The sequence below is a fragment of the Mugil cephalus genome, chromosome 18 (assembly GCF_022458985.1).
Source record: "Mugil cephalus isolate CIBA_MC_2020 chromosome 18, CIBA_Mcephalus_1.1, whole genome shotgun sequence".
Classification (NCBI taxonomy): Eukaryota; Metazoa; Chordata; class Actinopteri; order Mugiliformes; family Mugilidae; genus Mugil; species Mugil cephalus.
This window is the reverse complement of record NC_061787.1, coordinates 9,625,253-9,643,570: the sequence shown is the minus strand read 5'-3', so window position 1 is coordinate 9,643,570 and position 18,318 is coordinate 9,625,253. Positions and strand designations below refer to the sequence as shown.

At 40.6% G+C, this 18,318-nt stretch overlaps 1 protein-coding gene across 3 annotated transcripts; it reads left to right on the top strand.

The window, feature by feature from the left end:
• Nucleotides 1–38: 38 nt before the first annotated feature.
• Nucleotides 39–18,313, top strand: vps41 (VPS41 subunit of HOPS complex). Of its 3 annotated transcripts, none has more exons than XM_047568447.1 (28): nucleotides 39–213; nucleotides 524–562; nucleotides 4,637–4,744; nucleotides 6,211–6,288; nucleotides 8,264–8,338; nucleotides 9,285–9,347; nucleotides 9,441–9,506; nucleotides 10,958–11,077; nucleotides 11,157–11,303; nucleotides 11,390–11,456; nucleotides 13,182–13,279; nucleotides 13,350–13,479; nucleotides 13,616–13,731; nucleotides 13,829–13,947; nucleotides 14,605–14,686; nucleotides 14,832–14,924; nucleotides 15,022–15,149; nucleotides 15,266–15,410; nucleotides 15,499–15,540; nucleotides 15,628–15,678; nucleotides 15,755–15,892; nucleotides 15,977–16,031; nucleotides 16,107–16,247; nucleotides 16,345–16,481; nucleotides 17,052–17,151; nucleotides 17,240–17,284; nucleotides 17,370–17,467; nucleotides 17,559–18,313. In XM_047568447.1, the coding sequence occupies exons 1-28, from the start codon at nucleotides 193–195 to the stop codon at nucleotides 17,637–17,639; spliced, it is 2,583 nt and encodes an 860-aa protein (XP_047424403.1). In that variant the 5' UTR covers nucleotides 39–192; the 3' UTR covers nucleotides 17,640–18,313. The 3 variants fall into 3 exon arrangements, with proteins under 3 accessions (XP_047424403.1, XP_047424405.1, XP_047424404.1); XM_047568449.1 differs by having other exon boundaries at nucleotides 41–213; nucleotides 17,370–17,449; XM_047568448.1 differs by lacking the exon at nucleotides 39–213 and having other exon boundaries at nucleotides 506–562.
• Nucleotides 18,314–18,318: the final 5 nt, after the last annotated feature.

Genomic DNA, 18,318 nt, shown 5'->3' with positions numbered 1-18,318 from the left:
TGCCTCACGGCGTTGATTCAGTCATGTGATTTAACTTATGACAGGGAGCAGGCTTCCGCAACAAACAAATTTTATTTATTGGGAGCTTTTGACATGAGGTAAAGATTTAGCGGGGATTTAACATGCGTTTGGTCAACGCGTATTGAGCTGTTACATCTGTTCTCTTGGGATTCAACAAAATATTATATCGCAATGTCGGAGATGGAGGAGCAGGTAAGCTAAACGTGCTAAAGCTAGCTGGCTAATGTTGACGTTCCAGACACCACTGCATCAAAAATAAATTAGAAATGTGTTTGGGGAATATTATCAGCTACGTTTGGGATTTGTTCAGCCTGTTAGCTAACATTTCTGTGACAGGACTTGAGACATTTGGGGCGTTATAGCCTGACAGGGATGAACATGTGAAATTTGGAGTTTAAATTCACACACACAATCCTTTTGCATCAAGCTTTGGCGTCTGACTGCAACGATTGATTGCTCTTATGAGTTTATCCTAAGCAACTCGATGTGTGTCCTCATTCAGGGAAGAAAATCAAGTGAGGAATGCACCGATGAGTCTGAGGTAAGAAACACAGGAGCATGATTGTTTGGTGCTGCTACTTCCTTCTCTCCTAAAAAGAGACAGACCTAGAAATGTCATGCGGTTGCACCAGGGTGTCAATGAAGAATCGAATCATCGGAGCCAGAGGTGTGCATAGTTCTGTCAAGCGTGGCTGATTTTTGAACTCAAAATAAAACTCTCTGCCCTCTGAAAGGACTGTGATACACAGCCAGCCTTTATCAGCACAGCTCTATCCCTGAAGGATCATTGTCAGATTTTGAGAGGTGTCAAACACTCATGAATTACAGATACCTTTCCAGGTCCATCAATATTACGAGCGAGTTTCGGCGTGTTACAGTACACCTGTGCTTCGGAGAATTACACGTGGGCTAAATAAAATATTGCATTACACATCAGCCTGGCAGGAAGGGGAATTTGTCTTTATAGGAAGCGGAGAATAGAATAACATATATATGGGATAGGGCTGCATTGGACACCTGCACTTCTCTCAAGAAAGGGTGAGGTAAAAGAAAGTAGAAAATTTCCAAGCTTCTGAACAGAAAGAGCTCTTGCATGTTTTGTTCTGTCTGCGCACAACTGTGTGCTGTATTGTAGGACACCGACAGTCACGGGGGAACAACGGCACAGACTTGGGGATTGTGTGTCTCCTCCAAGTGGCGGCAAACAGCTCATTATTACTTGCTTAGAGTACTGTAATATTGTTTAGTTGACTCGACGTCAGCTGCTGTTGCAGGCTGACAGCAGCCTCGCGGGATAAAGGTAGTGAGGGTCTGTTTTCTGTACACTCTGCTACTCACAGAAAAAGAATGAGCAGGGTAACAATTTGTCAAAATTGTGGCTCTTGAAAGTCAGAGGCATACACTTCACCACCTTTGCAATTTGTCCTGACGAGTCTGATACAGCGATAAGGCAGGTTTGTGAGTGGTTGTGCTTGGTATTGTTTTCATGAAGTTTCCTTCTGTGGATCCAAACCTGATAAACAATTGGTATGAACGGTATATTAGTACTCTGACTTTATTCGCTCTGTGCCTGAAACAAAAACATTACATGCAAACTGGAGAGACTATTGCTTTTAAAATACATCTTTTTTAAATTATAAATTACAATTTTCACAATAAAAATATGCACAATACAAAAAATATGCAAATCTGCAGCAACAAAAACAAAGAAGGAAAAATCACAGATACGTCGACGTCAGCCATTTAATTTCAGCGTGTCACCAAGACACAAAAACACATTCACACAATGTAGCTAGTACAGTAGCGTCTATGTTGAATTTTCCCAGATGTAGGATAGAGAAGTTTCTGGACTTTAAGTCATTGTTGTCACCCCTCAAAATCTTAGTTATAATTAGAATATATTTAAAACCATAAACACTGAAATCACCCATACGTACTCTCATTCTCCAGTTAGGTGCACTTCTTCTGAAAATTAATGCATTTCAAGCTTTATTGTCTTTTATTTAGCCTAGACAACTGACGGTTATCAAAGTGAAAGAAACTTGTGTCAGTACAACACAAATAATTTAATAGTACTGCAAACAGTCCTTAAAAAGAAAGCACATTTGAATCTACACCTCTCTCACTTATTATAAACAAATGCTGAACGTCATAACTTTCATGAAGCTAAGACTTTTTATTTGAGGATGCTTTTGTGTGAGTCCAAGAGAAGCTGGTCTAACCTGTATATTTTAGTCCTGGAGGATCTGCACCAGTGAATCTCTGAGGTTTAGGATTTACTTGCCTTCACATGCAAATGTTAGCAAATATGTTGAACACCATAACCTTCACCACACTAAGATTTAACGCAGGATTGTTACATTAGGAAGGATTTATTTCCACTAGTGTTCCTAATTAACTGGCAAGCGAGTACATCTTAGGGGGTGTTCAACGTTTTTTAGACCAAGGACCCTCAAACTGATGGAGAGATTAAGTAGTGACCCCCTACATACTATATGTGTTCTATATTAAACTCAGCCCAGTGCTATTTATAAATATATATTATTATTATCATTTTGCATTCAATATTAACCTATTCAAATAATACACAGGTTCAATTTTTTTTTTTATATCAAACATGTTCAACAGTAGGGTGTTTGAAAAATTAATAAAATGTCCGATCAACCAAAGATTTTGCAGTATTCACTGTTGAAGACCTAATAAAATCTTACAAAATCTTTTGCTAATGTTGTGCCTTAACCTGTTGAATGGGCCAAGTATGTTATTAATTAAAGTCCTCCCCAGTAGTTGGCAAAGCATCCAGTCACACAACCTTTCTTAATGATCTGAAACACACCACTGCAAGGACGGGTCATTGGTTCCTTGTTTATCCATCCATTTATTCAGATTTCTCTGTTAAATTCTTACCTGTGTTCACATAATGTTTAAGGCAGACGGGCTGGGTGACAATGGTCTATTTTTTGTCATCCTAAATGTCACTTACTGCACCCTCAGTGTTTAAAGCAGAATGTCGTCACCGATTGAGACAAAGGGAATGGTTCAACCTGTTGCGGTCCAACAACCAATTGGCAAAGAAAATGGCAAAAACGTTCACAAAATAAAGGCCAGTTCAGTAGTTGACAAAACAAAGAGCATCTTGCAAGAGATGGCAAAAGTTTTAAAATGGGTAGTTTCTCGCAGGGGATGAAGTTCGCCTTTGTTGTTTGATACGCCTTTGAAACCCGTGACAAATGCCCTCGCATCAAAAATCTCACAACCAGAAGACACAGGAAATAGCCTAGATATGGCGTTGTTGAGTGGGAAAGGATTGTTTTTGAAAATAACATTTTTTCCACGCTGTTGTCCCCCACCTCCAACCCAGTAGCACATAATGGCAGACAATGTTTTGAGTTGATGCACCCTCTGGGCAGCCACAGACTGTGCAGCATTGGTTATAAACTGAATTATGGGTAATATTCAGGCTGTGACTGGCCGCAAATGTTGACTCGTGCCGGAGAGTGTAACGCGGTAGAATACCTTAAGTTTGCTTTATGAAAAGACTAAAGCCGCGTATCTCACCGGGGATGGACGGCCTCATAAAAAGATGAAATAAATAAATAAATAAATAAAAATGTTGCCTACCTTTCATGCAAGGTAATGAAAAATTTTATACGCATATGTTCATATATACAGTAACCACTCCAGCTTCCCAAAGTGGATTAGTAACATATTAGTTGTTGTTGTAGGAGTGTGATGTAGGAAGCACTGCTCTTTTTTGTTTTGAGTACAGAAATATTATATGTGTGCATAGTTATAATTATTTTTTTTAAATTTATTAGTTAATTTTCATATTGTGTGCGTCATTATGTAGATGGTTAATGAATTAGATTTGTCTTAAACAAGCCCACAAGACATTTATTATACTGGCTTTTCTTGTAAAACATACCCAGTCAGTTTACATCATCTAATATGAGTATCCACACATGTTACTTATCATATATGTGCATTTCCATTTTGATAAGGATTTTATTTTATTTAATCCTTTTATGCAATCCTACAAACACAATCTTTTCAAGCGTGATAGATTTATGATTGGGGGATTCTTTACATTAACTTACTTCTTCGTTCTGTAGATAAACACCTTAAAATAAATAAATAGGAACAAAACAAAGAAAAGTTATGTACTTCCACTCATTATTTAAAATATTTTTTTAAATCTATACTTGCTAGCCAGAATTCTTCCTGTCATCTACCTTAATTTTAACAAATCATTACATCTTTCTTGTGCATTACCAATGACAATGTTCAGTAAGTGGAACAAAGGGACACAAAATAAAAACCCACATGTAAAAATCCTTGCTCTACAGAGCCATCTAGTGGTGAGAAAAATAACGGCTTGCCTTTAAGTTAAGTGGAGACGTGAAGTTCTCGCAAAACTTCTTTTCTGTAAAACATCAGGTTTGAACTCAGAACACGGTATTACTCAGAGAGGTCACCGTATGGACAATTTCGGCGAGGGCTTTCTGAAAGCCTTGTCAGCTGTACGATTTCTTCCTGAGCGGACCCTGTTGTTATGAATACCTTTAAGAAAATGTTTCGGGCGAGAGCCCACTTAGGAGACTGCTTTCTCGAACAGGAGGAGGACAGCGAGGAGGAGCCCAAGCTGAAGTACGAGAGGCTCACCAATGGAGTGACAGAAATCCTCCAGAACGACGCAGCCAGCTGCATGACCGTCCATGACAAGGTAGAGGTTATAATCTGCCGCCCACAAGGGCATTCCAGCCGCGGGCCCGCCCATCTCAACAACAGATTTCACATTGTTTATGTACGTGTTCGAGATATGTCATCTTCTGTTCAATCTGTAAAAGCAGCCCATTCTTTTCTCACCTCCTGCTGCTTTTCCTCTCGGGGAGGCGCATCGCGAGGCTCCGGGCGCCATTGTCTTCTCCTCTTTTTATTCCCACCCTCACGTACCCGCCGCCCCTCTCCTCTGTTTGTCGAATTGTTGATGTTTTTAAGAGGGCCACTCTCGGCGAGATGTTTAATCGTCGTGGCACCGGCAGCACACTTGCACGCCTGAGCAGAGCAAAAGTCGTACCCGGTTATGTCTCCTCACCTGATGTTTTATTAACCGTTATTGATTTTCATTTATTTATTTCTGCTTTGAGAATTTGGTCTCCCCCCTTTTTTAAAAAAACAAAAAAACAGCGAGAGACTGCTTTGCTGAAATTCTAAATTTGATCCGACTTTCTTTAGCCCTGGGATTTCTGTTCTTATGTTCCTTCTACAATGCAGCTACGTGTGTGGTCACACCACCACCCACCCACCCCCTCCACCCCCTCCTCCGCCGTGACAAACTCCCGCAGCCTTAAAGCCACCGACGGCATATATTGCCTTATGTTGCCTCATATTTTAAGTGTCTGAATCGGAATTTCATTTGAACAATTCCATTCTGATAAATCCCTTTAAAAGTCGCTCCGCCTCACAAGGTTGAACCCTTTATTTATTTATTTTTGGTTATTTTATTTGGGGAGATTGCAGAGGCTCTGTCTGACATGCTCAGCTGTGCCTGTAAATATAAGCATTTCATTATAGACTGCACTGAAGCATGGTAGGCTCGCCGCACATCCACATGCTGGTCTAGAAGGGAGGGGGATTAGGAGAAGGGCACGGAGCAGGGGCTGGGGTGGAAGAACACACACTTAATCTAATGCCAAAAGCCCCCGGTTTCTATAATTTTTTTGTCCCAGTGGACCCGCACACACACACACACTTGTACACACACATACGTGTGGACACACGCACTTTTGCTGGAGCACAAAACACAGGAACCAGTTGCCGCTCAGTAGAAATAATGGCTCTGCGCTGGGCAGGGAGGTGATTGGGCTGCATGGGGAGCATGGCGACAAGTCAAATGTACAGTGCATTTATTATGCTTAAGCATTTTAATTTGTGTGGGGGGGGGTAAAAAAATGCCATTTCACACTGTCTGCTTTAATAAATAGGGCTTTTCCACCCCCTGCAATTTCACAGTTTTGCCTCCAAGCCCACCCAATCCCCACTCTGCCCATGTCACTGCAGCTCCAGGAAATATTATTTCTTTCTTTTTTCAATCCTCTCCCACAGCCTTCATAAACACAGATTTTGTTCCAAAATCTAGAATTGCTTCCAAGTGTCTCCTGGTTTCATTTATATTTTGTCTCTCTTCAGTTTCTCGCCCTAGGTACACATTTTGGGAAGGTTTTCCTGTTGGACATCCAAGGAAATGTAACTCAGAAGTTTGAAATTGTAAGTGTGATTAAAATCCTTTGGGTTATAATGATTTCATTTTTAACACTTCCAGTCCACGTAATACGTTGTGTACCTTGACATATTAATTATCCATAGCAAAGTACAGCAATAAATACTGGATAGTTTGACGTTCATGGTCCTCACAGGTTTAAGCTACAATCAGTTTGATGATTCCTTTACTTGCTGCCATCAATCATAACCAAATAATGCTATAAATGCAAAATAAGTAACATTCTCTCACTTTATGTTCCAATGTAACACATTAACATGCTTATCTAAGTATATAGATGTGCTAAACTTACACTGGTGTTGTTTTTAAAGGCCCTTAACCATTAACCATTATTATTAAGAGTCATTTGGTTGCGCATTCATGGTCTTCAGAGGATGAACAGTACTTTACCTTGATTCTTAACCAAATACTGTAAAACTGACATTCCTTTCTGCTCTACTTTGCTAATTAGCATATGTTAGCATGCTAACAACCGGAGCTAAGCAAGTAAACATGCTAAATATAGTCCTTGTGTTGTGTTGTTTTGAATGTTTTCACTCTTTCAGGTTGTGTTTTATCTGAAAACAAGGCTAAATCAAAGACAAGTGGACTTGTGTTGTTATTAAAGGTCATTAGTCTTATTGTTATTGAGTCTTCATATCTGAGAAATTATAATGTTAATCTGTCCACGCTGAAGCATGTCTGCAACTATAGGCTAGTTTTTCCATGACACTTGGACATGCATGGTCCTTAGTTACTTAACGTGCTGTCGTCAATTATAAATTTTACTTTGGTTCATAACCAGATAATAACCAAAATGAATTAGATTCCCTGCTGCTGTAGGTTATGTTTACGGCTAATTAGCAAATGCTAGCATTCAAGCATACTCAATGGCGTAATATACTTTATATATATCTCTCTATATATATATATGTGTATTGCGTTGTGTTGCTTGTTCTACTGTTTACTCGTTGTTAAGAGTCCTCACGTCTGTGAAAGTCACAGACTTTACTGTAGTTAGTATTTCAGAAACAACCAACACTGCGAAGCTTTAGAGGCAGTTTCAAGGCCGCTCCACATCATCAGGAATATGTTTGGAATCAGAATAATATTCTCAAGCCGAAAGTAGTCGTTCTTAAACAATGTTAGAATTGGCCTATAAAATAAATTGCACGATTCAAAATGTGTCTAGTGAAACGTATAAATTCCTGAATGAACGCAGGACAAAACCCGAGTATTTAGACAAAATAAAACGGTTTAGATCTCACACTGAAGCACGAAGACGCATTTAGTTTCATTACATCTGATTTTTGTCCCCCATAAGTCTCTGCTCGCTCAATCTGGAGGAAATGAGCTCTGACCAATAATTTAATTTGCAAGTCAAAAAAAAATAAAAAAATCCAGTAATCAGGGCTGATTTGGTCAACACAAAGGAGCAGTTTTACATTACTGTACCTGCACTCCTGACTGTAGTGTCCCCACTGAGCATGCTGATTCAAGTGCTACTCACACAAAAAGAACTTACTCCCAGTTATCGGCCGTTTCCTGAAAAACAACAACAACAACAACAAAGTTTTCTACTAAACGGAAAAGACACAGAACAGAAGAAAAGGATTCACTTTGGTTACCAAATGGGCAGAGCTACTACGCTTGAGAAATTGTAAATGTATGATAAGCAAACAGCCTACACTTCAGGGATGTTTTTAAAGTACCATTTGCTGTAATTTATTCCATTTGTCTGATCCTTTTATCTTAAGAGTCCTAAATTTAAAAGCATCAGGAGTGAAGGAACCTCAGTATTAATGCACTCTCTATGCATTGACACATATGGGACCATGCATCCATTACATACTAAAAAAATTTTTTTTTACCTATTGCTTTTCCTGGCATTTCACTTAGTTGGGGTAAAATGTCAGCCAGCCACAAAGATATATTCCCCCACCTCTCTAAAAAAAAAGATGCCGTGATATTGTGTCTCCGCAGAGCTCAGTGAAGATCAACCAGATCAGTCTGGATGAAAGTGGAGAGCATGTGGGCATCTGCTCCGAGGATGGGAAGGTGAGATCTCTCCACTCATCGCCCGCTGGTTACTGGTCCTTGGGAAGAGAATCGCCAATCAGTGGTTTTCATCTTCCGTAATTCATCCTCAGATGCATATAGCCTTATCAGCTTTAGACCTTATGCTAATGATTTGGAACTAGAGGGAGTGAATTGAGGCACTTCTTCCGCAAACCAGAGCATTAACCTGGAGTTTTATCTTCACATCTACACCCATATTTATTTTATTTTTTATTTATTTTTTTTTTTTTTTGCTAGAATTTATAAAAAGCTTGTAACAGTTTTGAAGAGCAGGGGAAAGGATTGCAGTCGGATCCGCCGAGCTGTCAGTCAGCCATCATCCGTCTATGGATGCCCTTCTCCGTGTTCTCCTCCTCGCTGTTATCTTGTCTCTACTCATCATTACCACCATCCTTCGTGGATTTTTGCAGTCAAGATATGTTCTCTGATTTCCCCCTCCCCATACTTCCAACACTTCTGGTGGCAAAACCTAGATCTTGTCATACAAAAAAAGTGGAGCACACAATTAGCATCAGCGCTGCACCAGTTGTCTGTTAATCCCTTGAAATCTAACTTAATCCCAACTCACTGACACGGATCGGTAAAGGAGTTAGCATCGCAGTTTTGTATCGCGCCCCCCATCTTTTTTCCCGGATAAAGGGAAAGTGGGTGTCATGATCTCTTACAGTACATTAGAGGTCCGCTGTAGCCGGCTGAGGCCGAGATTAGGGCTTGTGTTCTAAGCCCCGCAGGGTTCAATGAATCAGCTTGTCCACTAATTGGTGACCCAGCGGAGACGCGAAGAGCCAATCAACGTCTTTTCTGACCACACTTCCTGCCCACTGGCGTCAGATAGCTGCAGAGGCGGCAATTAAAGAAGTGGAAATCTTTTGAGTTATTCACCTTTGCTTGCTGTTTTTTCGCCCGTCGCTCGTTTCCATTTCAGGTGCAAGTGTTCGGCCTCTACACAAGAGAGGGCTTCCATGACAACTTCGACTGTCCCATCAAAGTAAGTTTATGACTCCTTTTCACTGTTTGTACCTCCACGTGTAATAAAAAATGAAATCTCCCTTCTAAACAGTCAAATCTTTTTTTTCCTCAGGTGGTTGCATTACACCCTCAGTTCACCAGATCAAACTACAAGCAGTTTGTCACCGGGGGCAACAAGGTAGGTTTCAGTAGTACTTTTTTACTCCTGCGGTCATTACACACAGTTTTCGCCCATTTTTAGGCATTTCCCGCTGCAATAATTCATCCTGATTGTGTCCGGGTGAAACCGAATCCCGCAAACCGTCTCACTTTGGCGCGGCTGAAGGCGATGCGCGGGCCTTTGTCTGGTGTGAAAGGCTCTTACTTTTCTGTCTCTTTGCTGGAGTGCTCTCGGGAGAGCTGCCCATTTTCACAAAGTGCTGTTCGCTCAACAGTGTTGGAAAGGCAATGCTTCACAAGCACGGCAAATAGATGTCATTATCAAGAGGGTACATAGTCTTAGGATTTCCGGGGCGCATACAGTAATCTCTTTTTCTTTGCATTGCCTCCGGTGGGTATGTCACAGCTGAAGGTGAGAACTATTTTAGACATCGGGATTTGTCATTTCTGTTGCTCAGAAGCAAAACCGGCTACCTATTACAACGCGCCCGCTACGCTACCATGAGCTGCGCTGATGTGGCGTCGTTGCCCAGCCGTCTATTAAAAAAAGCATACTGACATTTATACAACAAATGTAAGGGAAAACTTTTTCCGTGAAACTCCATTGTTAGTGTTACTTTGCCATTTTCTTTCAATTGGTGCTGATTCCTCTCAGTTCTAAGTTGTGAAGGCCTCCACAAGGTGCCTGTGATGAAAATCAATAAGCCTCAACGGGAGCCACATCCTGTCAAAGGAAATTCAATTTCGTCTCCCCAGTTCTTTTGTCATATCATCTCTTTGTGGAGCAAACTGTTTATTAACATAGCCCAACTGCTGAATTAAAGAGCCTACACAACCTTCTCTCGGCCTCCTTGGTAATATTATGCACTTTTCTAGGGGGGTTATTTTTGTATCAGTTTATAAAGTAAGGATAGTAACAATGCAGGGAATGTGAATGACAGGCTTCGGCCTCTGCAGCATGTGCCGAATGAGGCCCAAACAAGTGCCGTCAGCGCCACAACAGAGACGGGACAGTAAATACATAGCATGAAAATGTATTTAAATGCTTATGTCTACACCACCCACGGTGTCTGTAATAAATGGTGTGTAACCATCATGAGAGTGAGAAGCGTATATGAATTCATGCTTGTAATGCGATGCATTTCCAGCACCTCCTTTCATCGGCCATGGGAGTCATTAAAATGACTTTTTTTTTTTTTCCCCAACCAGTTAATGTGAAGCTTTTCCTGCTCAGATGGAGTCAAATGAACAATCTGTCTTCATTTACTTTGCACTTAAACGCCCTGGAGTGGAATTAAGTCTGCATATGAGGAGGAAAATCTGGTTTAATTTAAATCTATAAAGCTGCTTCGTGCACTTACCGGTTCTCGTGCAATGTGCTGTTCATCTACTGCCCTCTGTAGGCGGGACTGCGCTACTGCACAAAAGCTGACTGTGTGATGCTAAATGTTCTGTTTTTCTTCCTTCCAGCTCCTTCTGTATGAAAGAAACTGGCTGAATCGCTGGAAGACTTCGCTCCTGCATGAAGGCGAGGGCACGATCACTAATATCCAGTGGAGGGCCAACCTGATTGCGTGGGCCAACAATGTGGTGAGTGTTCAGCTAAAGCCACAGAGCTGCACAATGTTTGCACGATGTTCGAACGCCCTGATACCCTCATTTCTTTTAGGGAGTCAAAATCTATGACATCAGCACAAAACAGCGGATCACCAATGTATTGAGGGATAACATCAGTCTGAGGCCAGACATGTACCCGTGCAGCCTCTGCTGGAAAGACAACACCACTCTCATTGTTGGCTGGGGCACCTCCATTAAGGTCTGCTTTGTTTTTTTGCATGTTCAAACTACTATTAGAGGTATGTTGTTGCTGTTTCTCACTGTTATTCCCTCGTTTCTCTTCAGATTTGCGTCGTGAAGGAGCGAAATCCAACTGAAATGAGAGATCTGCCAAGTCGCTATGTGGAAATAGGTATAATAGCACTACACACCAGGAATAAAGTCATAAGGTTATGGGACACAGCACGAGGCTTCTTTCAAATGGTGTAATTTTTTATCGGGTTTATGAGTAAACTCCCTTCAAGGCGGAAACCTGTGAGCTCGGATCTTCAGCGTCAATCAGTCAGACTGTATTTGTAGAGCACTTTTCATTCAAAAACCTCCTCCTCCAACACAGACACACATGCACAGAGAGAGACACAACTTAGAAATTCATTATGTTGAACAAATAAAAACAGTATTTATTAGAACAGGAGCACTAACCGTAGAAATGCCAACGTACGTGAGGAAACACCAGAGAGTGGATAAAAAATAACATCCTAAGAAGTTCATTAATATAGTTTATAGACCTGAGAGCATAAAATGAAATAAATAAATACAAACTAAGTTTGAGGTCATGAAAAAACACTATACAAAGTCTAACTATTGAGACAGTAAAAAAAGATAAACCAAACTAAAAAGGTAAGTCTTGAGCTTGCCTTTAAAAATATCAACACTCTCTGTATCTTATCAGAAAGATTGTGAATACCACATTATAAACACAACACTATCAGAAGGCAGCATTTAAAAGCAGGAACAGAAACACATCTAGAAGTCAGACTTAATTATAAGTTAGTGTTAAAATGGCCGCCACGTCTCAGAAAACAATTATTCCTCTGGGTGTTGTGAAGATAGAACATCAAAACACAACCAGTAGTTTTACGTAAATGTGTTAAGAATCAACAATGCACCAATCGGCCATAACATTATGACAGGTGAAGTGAATAATGTGATTATCTGGTTATTGTGGCATTTGTCAGTGCATGGGACATATTAGGCCTCAAAGTTGATGTTGGAAGCTGGGAAAATGGGCAAAATAAAGGATCAAACAGTGACTGGGTCGTGAGCGACACAGTCACGGTGTCCGCGCTGACCCCCGTCCTCTTCAAAAAGCTCCAACAATAGACATAAAAGGAATGAAAGAATGTGGCCTTGTCCGATAAATCACAGTTTCTTTTACACCATTTGGATAGTTGGATGCACATTAAAGGCTAATCTGGAGGTGTTCTGCAATGAACAACTCCTTATTGTTGCCATGGGGGTGTATATGGTTTGCAACAATGTTCAATGAGTAGTAGTAGTAGTAGTAGTAGTAGTAGTAGTAGTAGTAGTAGTAGTAGTACATAACATATCACAGCCACATCCATATGAATACCGGGTCCCAGTTTTACTAGAACATAACGTCCTTATTCAATTCAATTCAATTCAATTTTATTTATACAGCGTCAATAACAATACAAATTATCTCAAGAGGTTTTACAAAAACTGACCTCCAGAGCAAGCGTGAAGGAAAAACTCCCATACGTACATCAAGCTGAAGGAAACACGTAGAATCTAATAATACAAGATATAGCTGATGATCTTATGTGACAGTTCGAGGGTGTAAGAGGAATCATGGGCAGGTTGGAGAATTGTTCATTCAGGAATGAGATCATCAAAGTTATTCACTTCACCAGTTGGTGGTTTTAATGTTGTGGCTGATTTGTATATATTTCATTTTAGGTTTCAAGCCTATTTCACTCAGCATTTACATTTCAGTAGTTGTTGTTCAGTTCAACTGAAGCCAAACTCTGTGTTATATCAACTTCAAAACAAGCAGGAGAAACTGTACTTCACATGAGAGATATTACAAAGATGTTTCTGTGTTTCTTCCGAACAGCTTCTGCATTTGAGACCGAGTTCTTCATCAGTGGTCTGGCACCGCTGGCAGATCAGCTGGTCGCCCTCTTCTTCGTGAAGGAAAACTCTGACCAAATGGTAACAGCGGCATTTTTAAACACTCATGTTAAACTGAAGTATGGAAAAGTAACTGTGTGTGGTTGTGCAGGACGAGGAGTTTCGTGCGCGTCCTCGTCTCGACATCATCCAACCTCTCCTGGAGACCTGCGAGGAAATCTCCTCGGACGCGCTGACGGTGCGCAACTTCCAAGACAACGAGTGCAGAGACTACCGGCTCGGTGAGACAATAAAAAACCGCCCTCGCAGAAATGTCACGCGGCCTTCCACTACGTTCTGATTTCATTATGCGCCGAGCACGAAATGTCAGCGGTAATGCAGCAGTACGTAGAGGCATAAATGTATTTTCATTAACAGAGCATTCGGAGGGAGAGCCGCTCTTCTACATCATCAGTCCCAAAGACATCGTTGTGGCCAAGGAGCGAGACCAGGACGACCATATTGATTGGCTGATGGAAAAGAAGAAATATGAGGTTTGCGCTGTGGAGTTTTATGAATGCTGCTAAAGGTTACAGCCTGCGATGTCAGAGTTTAATTTCATGTCCTGCTTATGCGGTTTAACGGCGACAGGAGGCACTGATGGCCGCGGAGATCAGCTTCAAAAACATTAAGAGGCACGAAGTCCAGAAGATTGGGATGGCTTACATCAATCACTTGGTGGAGAAGGGAGACTATGACACTGCTGCAAGGTAACGTACATGACATTTAAGAAACAATTAATTTATTAAAAGTTTGAGACAATTCAGTTAGCGAATCACGATGGCTCCTGTTTTGATATAGGATTCATTAACTATAATGATGTTATTGAACTTTATTACAGACTGTGTAATAAATGATGGAATCTTTAAGTTGTTATCCTTACGTTACACCATAGAGCTGTTAATATTCTGTTGTCTCTACATTGCTTATATGAAACTCAATCATGATTTGAAATAAATAATTTCCCAAATACAAAAATGCCAAGTGTATATCTTCCCGTACTCTATAATATAAAGACTACAAACATTTTATTACATGAAATTGTTGAAGGAACTTCAGGTTTATTTTCAGTACATTTACTTAATAAGAAATTTTTGTCTTATTTTCATACTCTAAACACGCATTTTGATGGCATTTGTATTATTTTATTTGTATGTTGTTTTATATTTTTGTATATTTTATGTAAATTTATTTTATTTTTAATGATTTTAATGATTTTTAATGATTAATGAGCGTTTATGAACTACCTCGTCAAGGGTCAAAATGGGAACGTCCATGCTGGTTTTAGATCTTGAAGGTGTTTGAATTGACTCCATTTGCCACTAAAGTGTCTCCTTTATTTGTTATTTGAATCATTTACAATGCAGGAAGTGTCAAAAAGTTCTTGGGAAAAACATGGAACTGTGGGAGAATGAAGTTTACAGGTTCAAGACCATCGGACAGCTGAAGGTAGGCCCGGGTCAGGCTGTGAAACTTAATGATATTATTAACATAAACTACAAAAAGGAATGTGATGCCTTCTCTGTGGAGAGTTGTGTCTTCTTATCCAGTACCAGCTCATTATCAACAGTTATCCACCTCTCTCTGATTTCAGGCCATCAGTCAGTATCTACCAAGAGGAGATCTACGTCTCAGGCCGGCCATCTATGAAATGATCCTACATGAATTTCTAAAAACTGACTATGAGGTACTTACACGGGCCTTTGGCGTATCAGTGGTTGTGCGTTTGGTTGATGAACACCAGATAATAGTCTGTGCGGCTCTCTTTATTTGTTTCCACAAAGGGTTTCGCCACACTGATCCGAGAGTGGCCGGGGGAGCTTTATAATAACATGGCCATTGTTCAGGCTGTCAATGATCACCTGAAGAGGGATCCCACCAACAGCACACTGCTCACCACCCTGGCTGAGCTGTGAGTGATCCTAACATACAGAAAATAAGAAATCATTTAAGTGACTTGGAAAAAAAAGAAAAGCGCATGCGATCCACATTTATTATTCAGCTCGTCGGTGTTTGTTGCTGCTTCAGGTACACGTACGACCAGCGGTACGACAGAGCCTTGGAGATCTACCTGAGATTGAGGCACAAAGATGTCTACCAGCTCATCCACAGACACAACCTTTTCTCCTCCATAGAGGACAAGATCGTACTCCTCATGGACTTTGACAAAGAGGTGAAGGGTCGTCACTGACGGCAAACATGTCAGTTTGATTCACCGCTTTTCTATTTAAGTGACAAACTGTTTGAATTTATCTTGTCAGAAAGCCGTTGACATGCTTCTGGACAATGAAGACAAGATATCGGTAAGTAGCTGACGTCTTTGCATCTTGTCATGATTGTTCTGTTAATGATCAGGCTGCGGACTGATTATTTTTCCTTCGCTACACCAGACGGACCGGGTGGTGGAGGAGCTGGCAGACAGACCTGAGCTTCTGCATGTGGTGAGTGTAAATTCATACGCTTTAGTGCACAAAGTCGGCTCTAACAGTTAAATTGACAAACCTTCTTCCCCTACAGTACCTCCATAAACTGTTCAAGAGGGACCACCACAAAGGACAAAAGTACCACGAGAGGCAGATAGGCCTCTACGCCGAATACGACCGACCAAACCTTTTACCTTTCCTGAGAGACAGCACACACTGCCCTCTTGAAAAGGTACATCATCATCCTGCCACGCTTTCAAGTTCCCAGAAAACGTCAGCTGCTATGAGGTAATTCTTCTCCGTCCCTTCCTCACAGGCTCTGGAGATCTGTCAGCAGAGGAACTTCGTGGAGGAGACCGTCTTCCTGCTCAGTAAGTCTTGATTGAGGTGAACGTCTGCTTGTTAAAACGTGGCAGAGGAAACTTGATTGGTCGTGTCGCTCACAGGCAGGATGGGGAACTGCAGAAGAGCCCTGCAGATGATCATGGAGGAGCTGGGCGACGTGGACAAGGCCATAGAGTTCGCCAAAGAGCAGGACGACGCAGAGCTGTGGGAGGATCTCATCTCCTACTCTATCGACAAACCACGTAGGACACCACTCACTGACGCTGACTCACTTATGCTCAACATCAGCCCTGTTATCTTTAATAATCACTTCTTCTTTTTTTTTTTTAATGACTGTAGCGTTCATCACTGGACTCCTCAATAATATCGGCACTCACGTGGATCCCATTCTCCTCATCCACCGCATAAAGGAAGGCATGGAGATCCCGAACCTTAGGGATTCACTGGTGAAGATCCTCCAGGACTACAATCTACAGGTTAGACCTGCCTTTCTCAGATTGACACTCCAATATAAACGCCTTGCAGTAAGACTTCATGAAAGTTACGGTATTCAGCGTTTGTTTAAAATAACTGAGAGAGAGATGTTGATTCAGCTGATCATTTTTAGTTTCTCCTGACTAATGTTTCTTTTAATAGAAAAAAAAAGAACAGCAAAAATGTGCTCTTTGGTGCAGGCTTGATAAATTGCGGCAATTTTAATTAAGGCTTTTTAAACTTTGGACTTCGAGTGCCTTAGTCACCTTCTTCTAATGTTTCTTCTATTTTGACAGTCCCATTTTAGTCAGCGGGCTAGCCTAATTACCAGAAACACTTTCGTGTTTAATTCAGTCCAGTGTAACCACACCACAAACCACCTCCTCTATAATAATCAGACTGTTGAACTTCCACCTTTATGACCTCAACATGAGCTGAACATTATAACAACCATGACGCTGCATTTGTTTTCACTAGTGTACGGATTATTAATTACTGCACTCAGCTGCAAAAATCAGTTCAAATAAAATATATTATATTTTTAACTGGCTTTTGTTTTTCCTGTTTGTAAGATTCTTTTGAGGGAAGGATGCAAAAAGATCCTGGTGGCAGACTCCCTCTCTCTGCTCCAGAAAATGCATCGAACCCAGATGAGAGGAGTTCGGGTCGATGGTGGGTGGATGTTTTTTTTTTTTTTTTAGCAGTGGTGGAGATGAATTGCACTGAATTCATGTATGTGTTTTCGTGCTTTTCCTTTCAGAGGAGAACATCTGTGAGTCATGCCATGCTACAGTATTACCCTCAGGTTGGTAATTTTCTCGAAGATTATTTTAATGTTGCACTTAAAAGCTGTTCCGTGCTCATTTGTGCCTCGCGTGTGTTTTTTACAGACATGGCCAAACCCTTCAGTGTGGTGGTGTTTCACTGCAGACACATGTTTCACAAGGAGTGTTTACCATCTGCGGGAACAGTAAGTGACAACTCTGTGGTGTGTATTGTACTTTATACAACACGCTATTTATTTTCTTTGGTGTCGAGGTTTTTTATCTGAGAATGTCACAAACTTTTTTTTCCCCCAGATCCCAGGAGTGCAGTTCTGTAACATCTGCAGTGCGAAGAGACGAGGCCCAGGAAGTGGAATCCTTGAGATGAAAAAGTAACATGGATTTATGCACTCACAATAATATTACTGATGCTTTTTGTCTCGTTTCCCATTTGCGTCCGCGGTGCATTGATCAATAAATATCACTTTTCCTCAGCTATCAAACTGTACACTAGCAAAAGTGCTTAACATGCACACTTGAAGGTGTCTGTATATTTACAACTGTAAACCTCTGTGCCTGTTGTGCTTGCCACTATTAGGGTTTGTTGATGAAATAAAGTCGCAGTAAAACTGTCTGTGTTTTGTATTCTTCAATCCAGTTTAAGTCAATTAAGTAAAAATGTTCGCAAATAATTTAATTTTAAGTTTGATCCGACCTTCTATTTATCTATCTTTCTATTATGATTTTTTAAATCATTGGAGTTGGAAAGTTGATCTTCTTAAACAGAAAATATTAGATATTGAAAGTGCTAATGCAGAAAAAAACAAGTACGTAATGTATCACCAGGTTATTACCAATAATCCTCATGTTGCAACTTGAATTGCAATTATGTGAATGTCAAAATCAATGTCAATGTCAAATATCTTTAATAGACTGAGCTGATGTGCTTTCACTTTTAAGATATTAAAATGTTTTGCTCTTGCCATAAAGATACAAAAACAGTCAAAACTTTGTGCACTGGTGATGGGTATGAAAGCATTGAATAAATAAAGGAAAGGTCATATACTTGACCCTT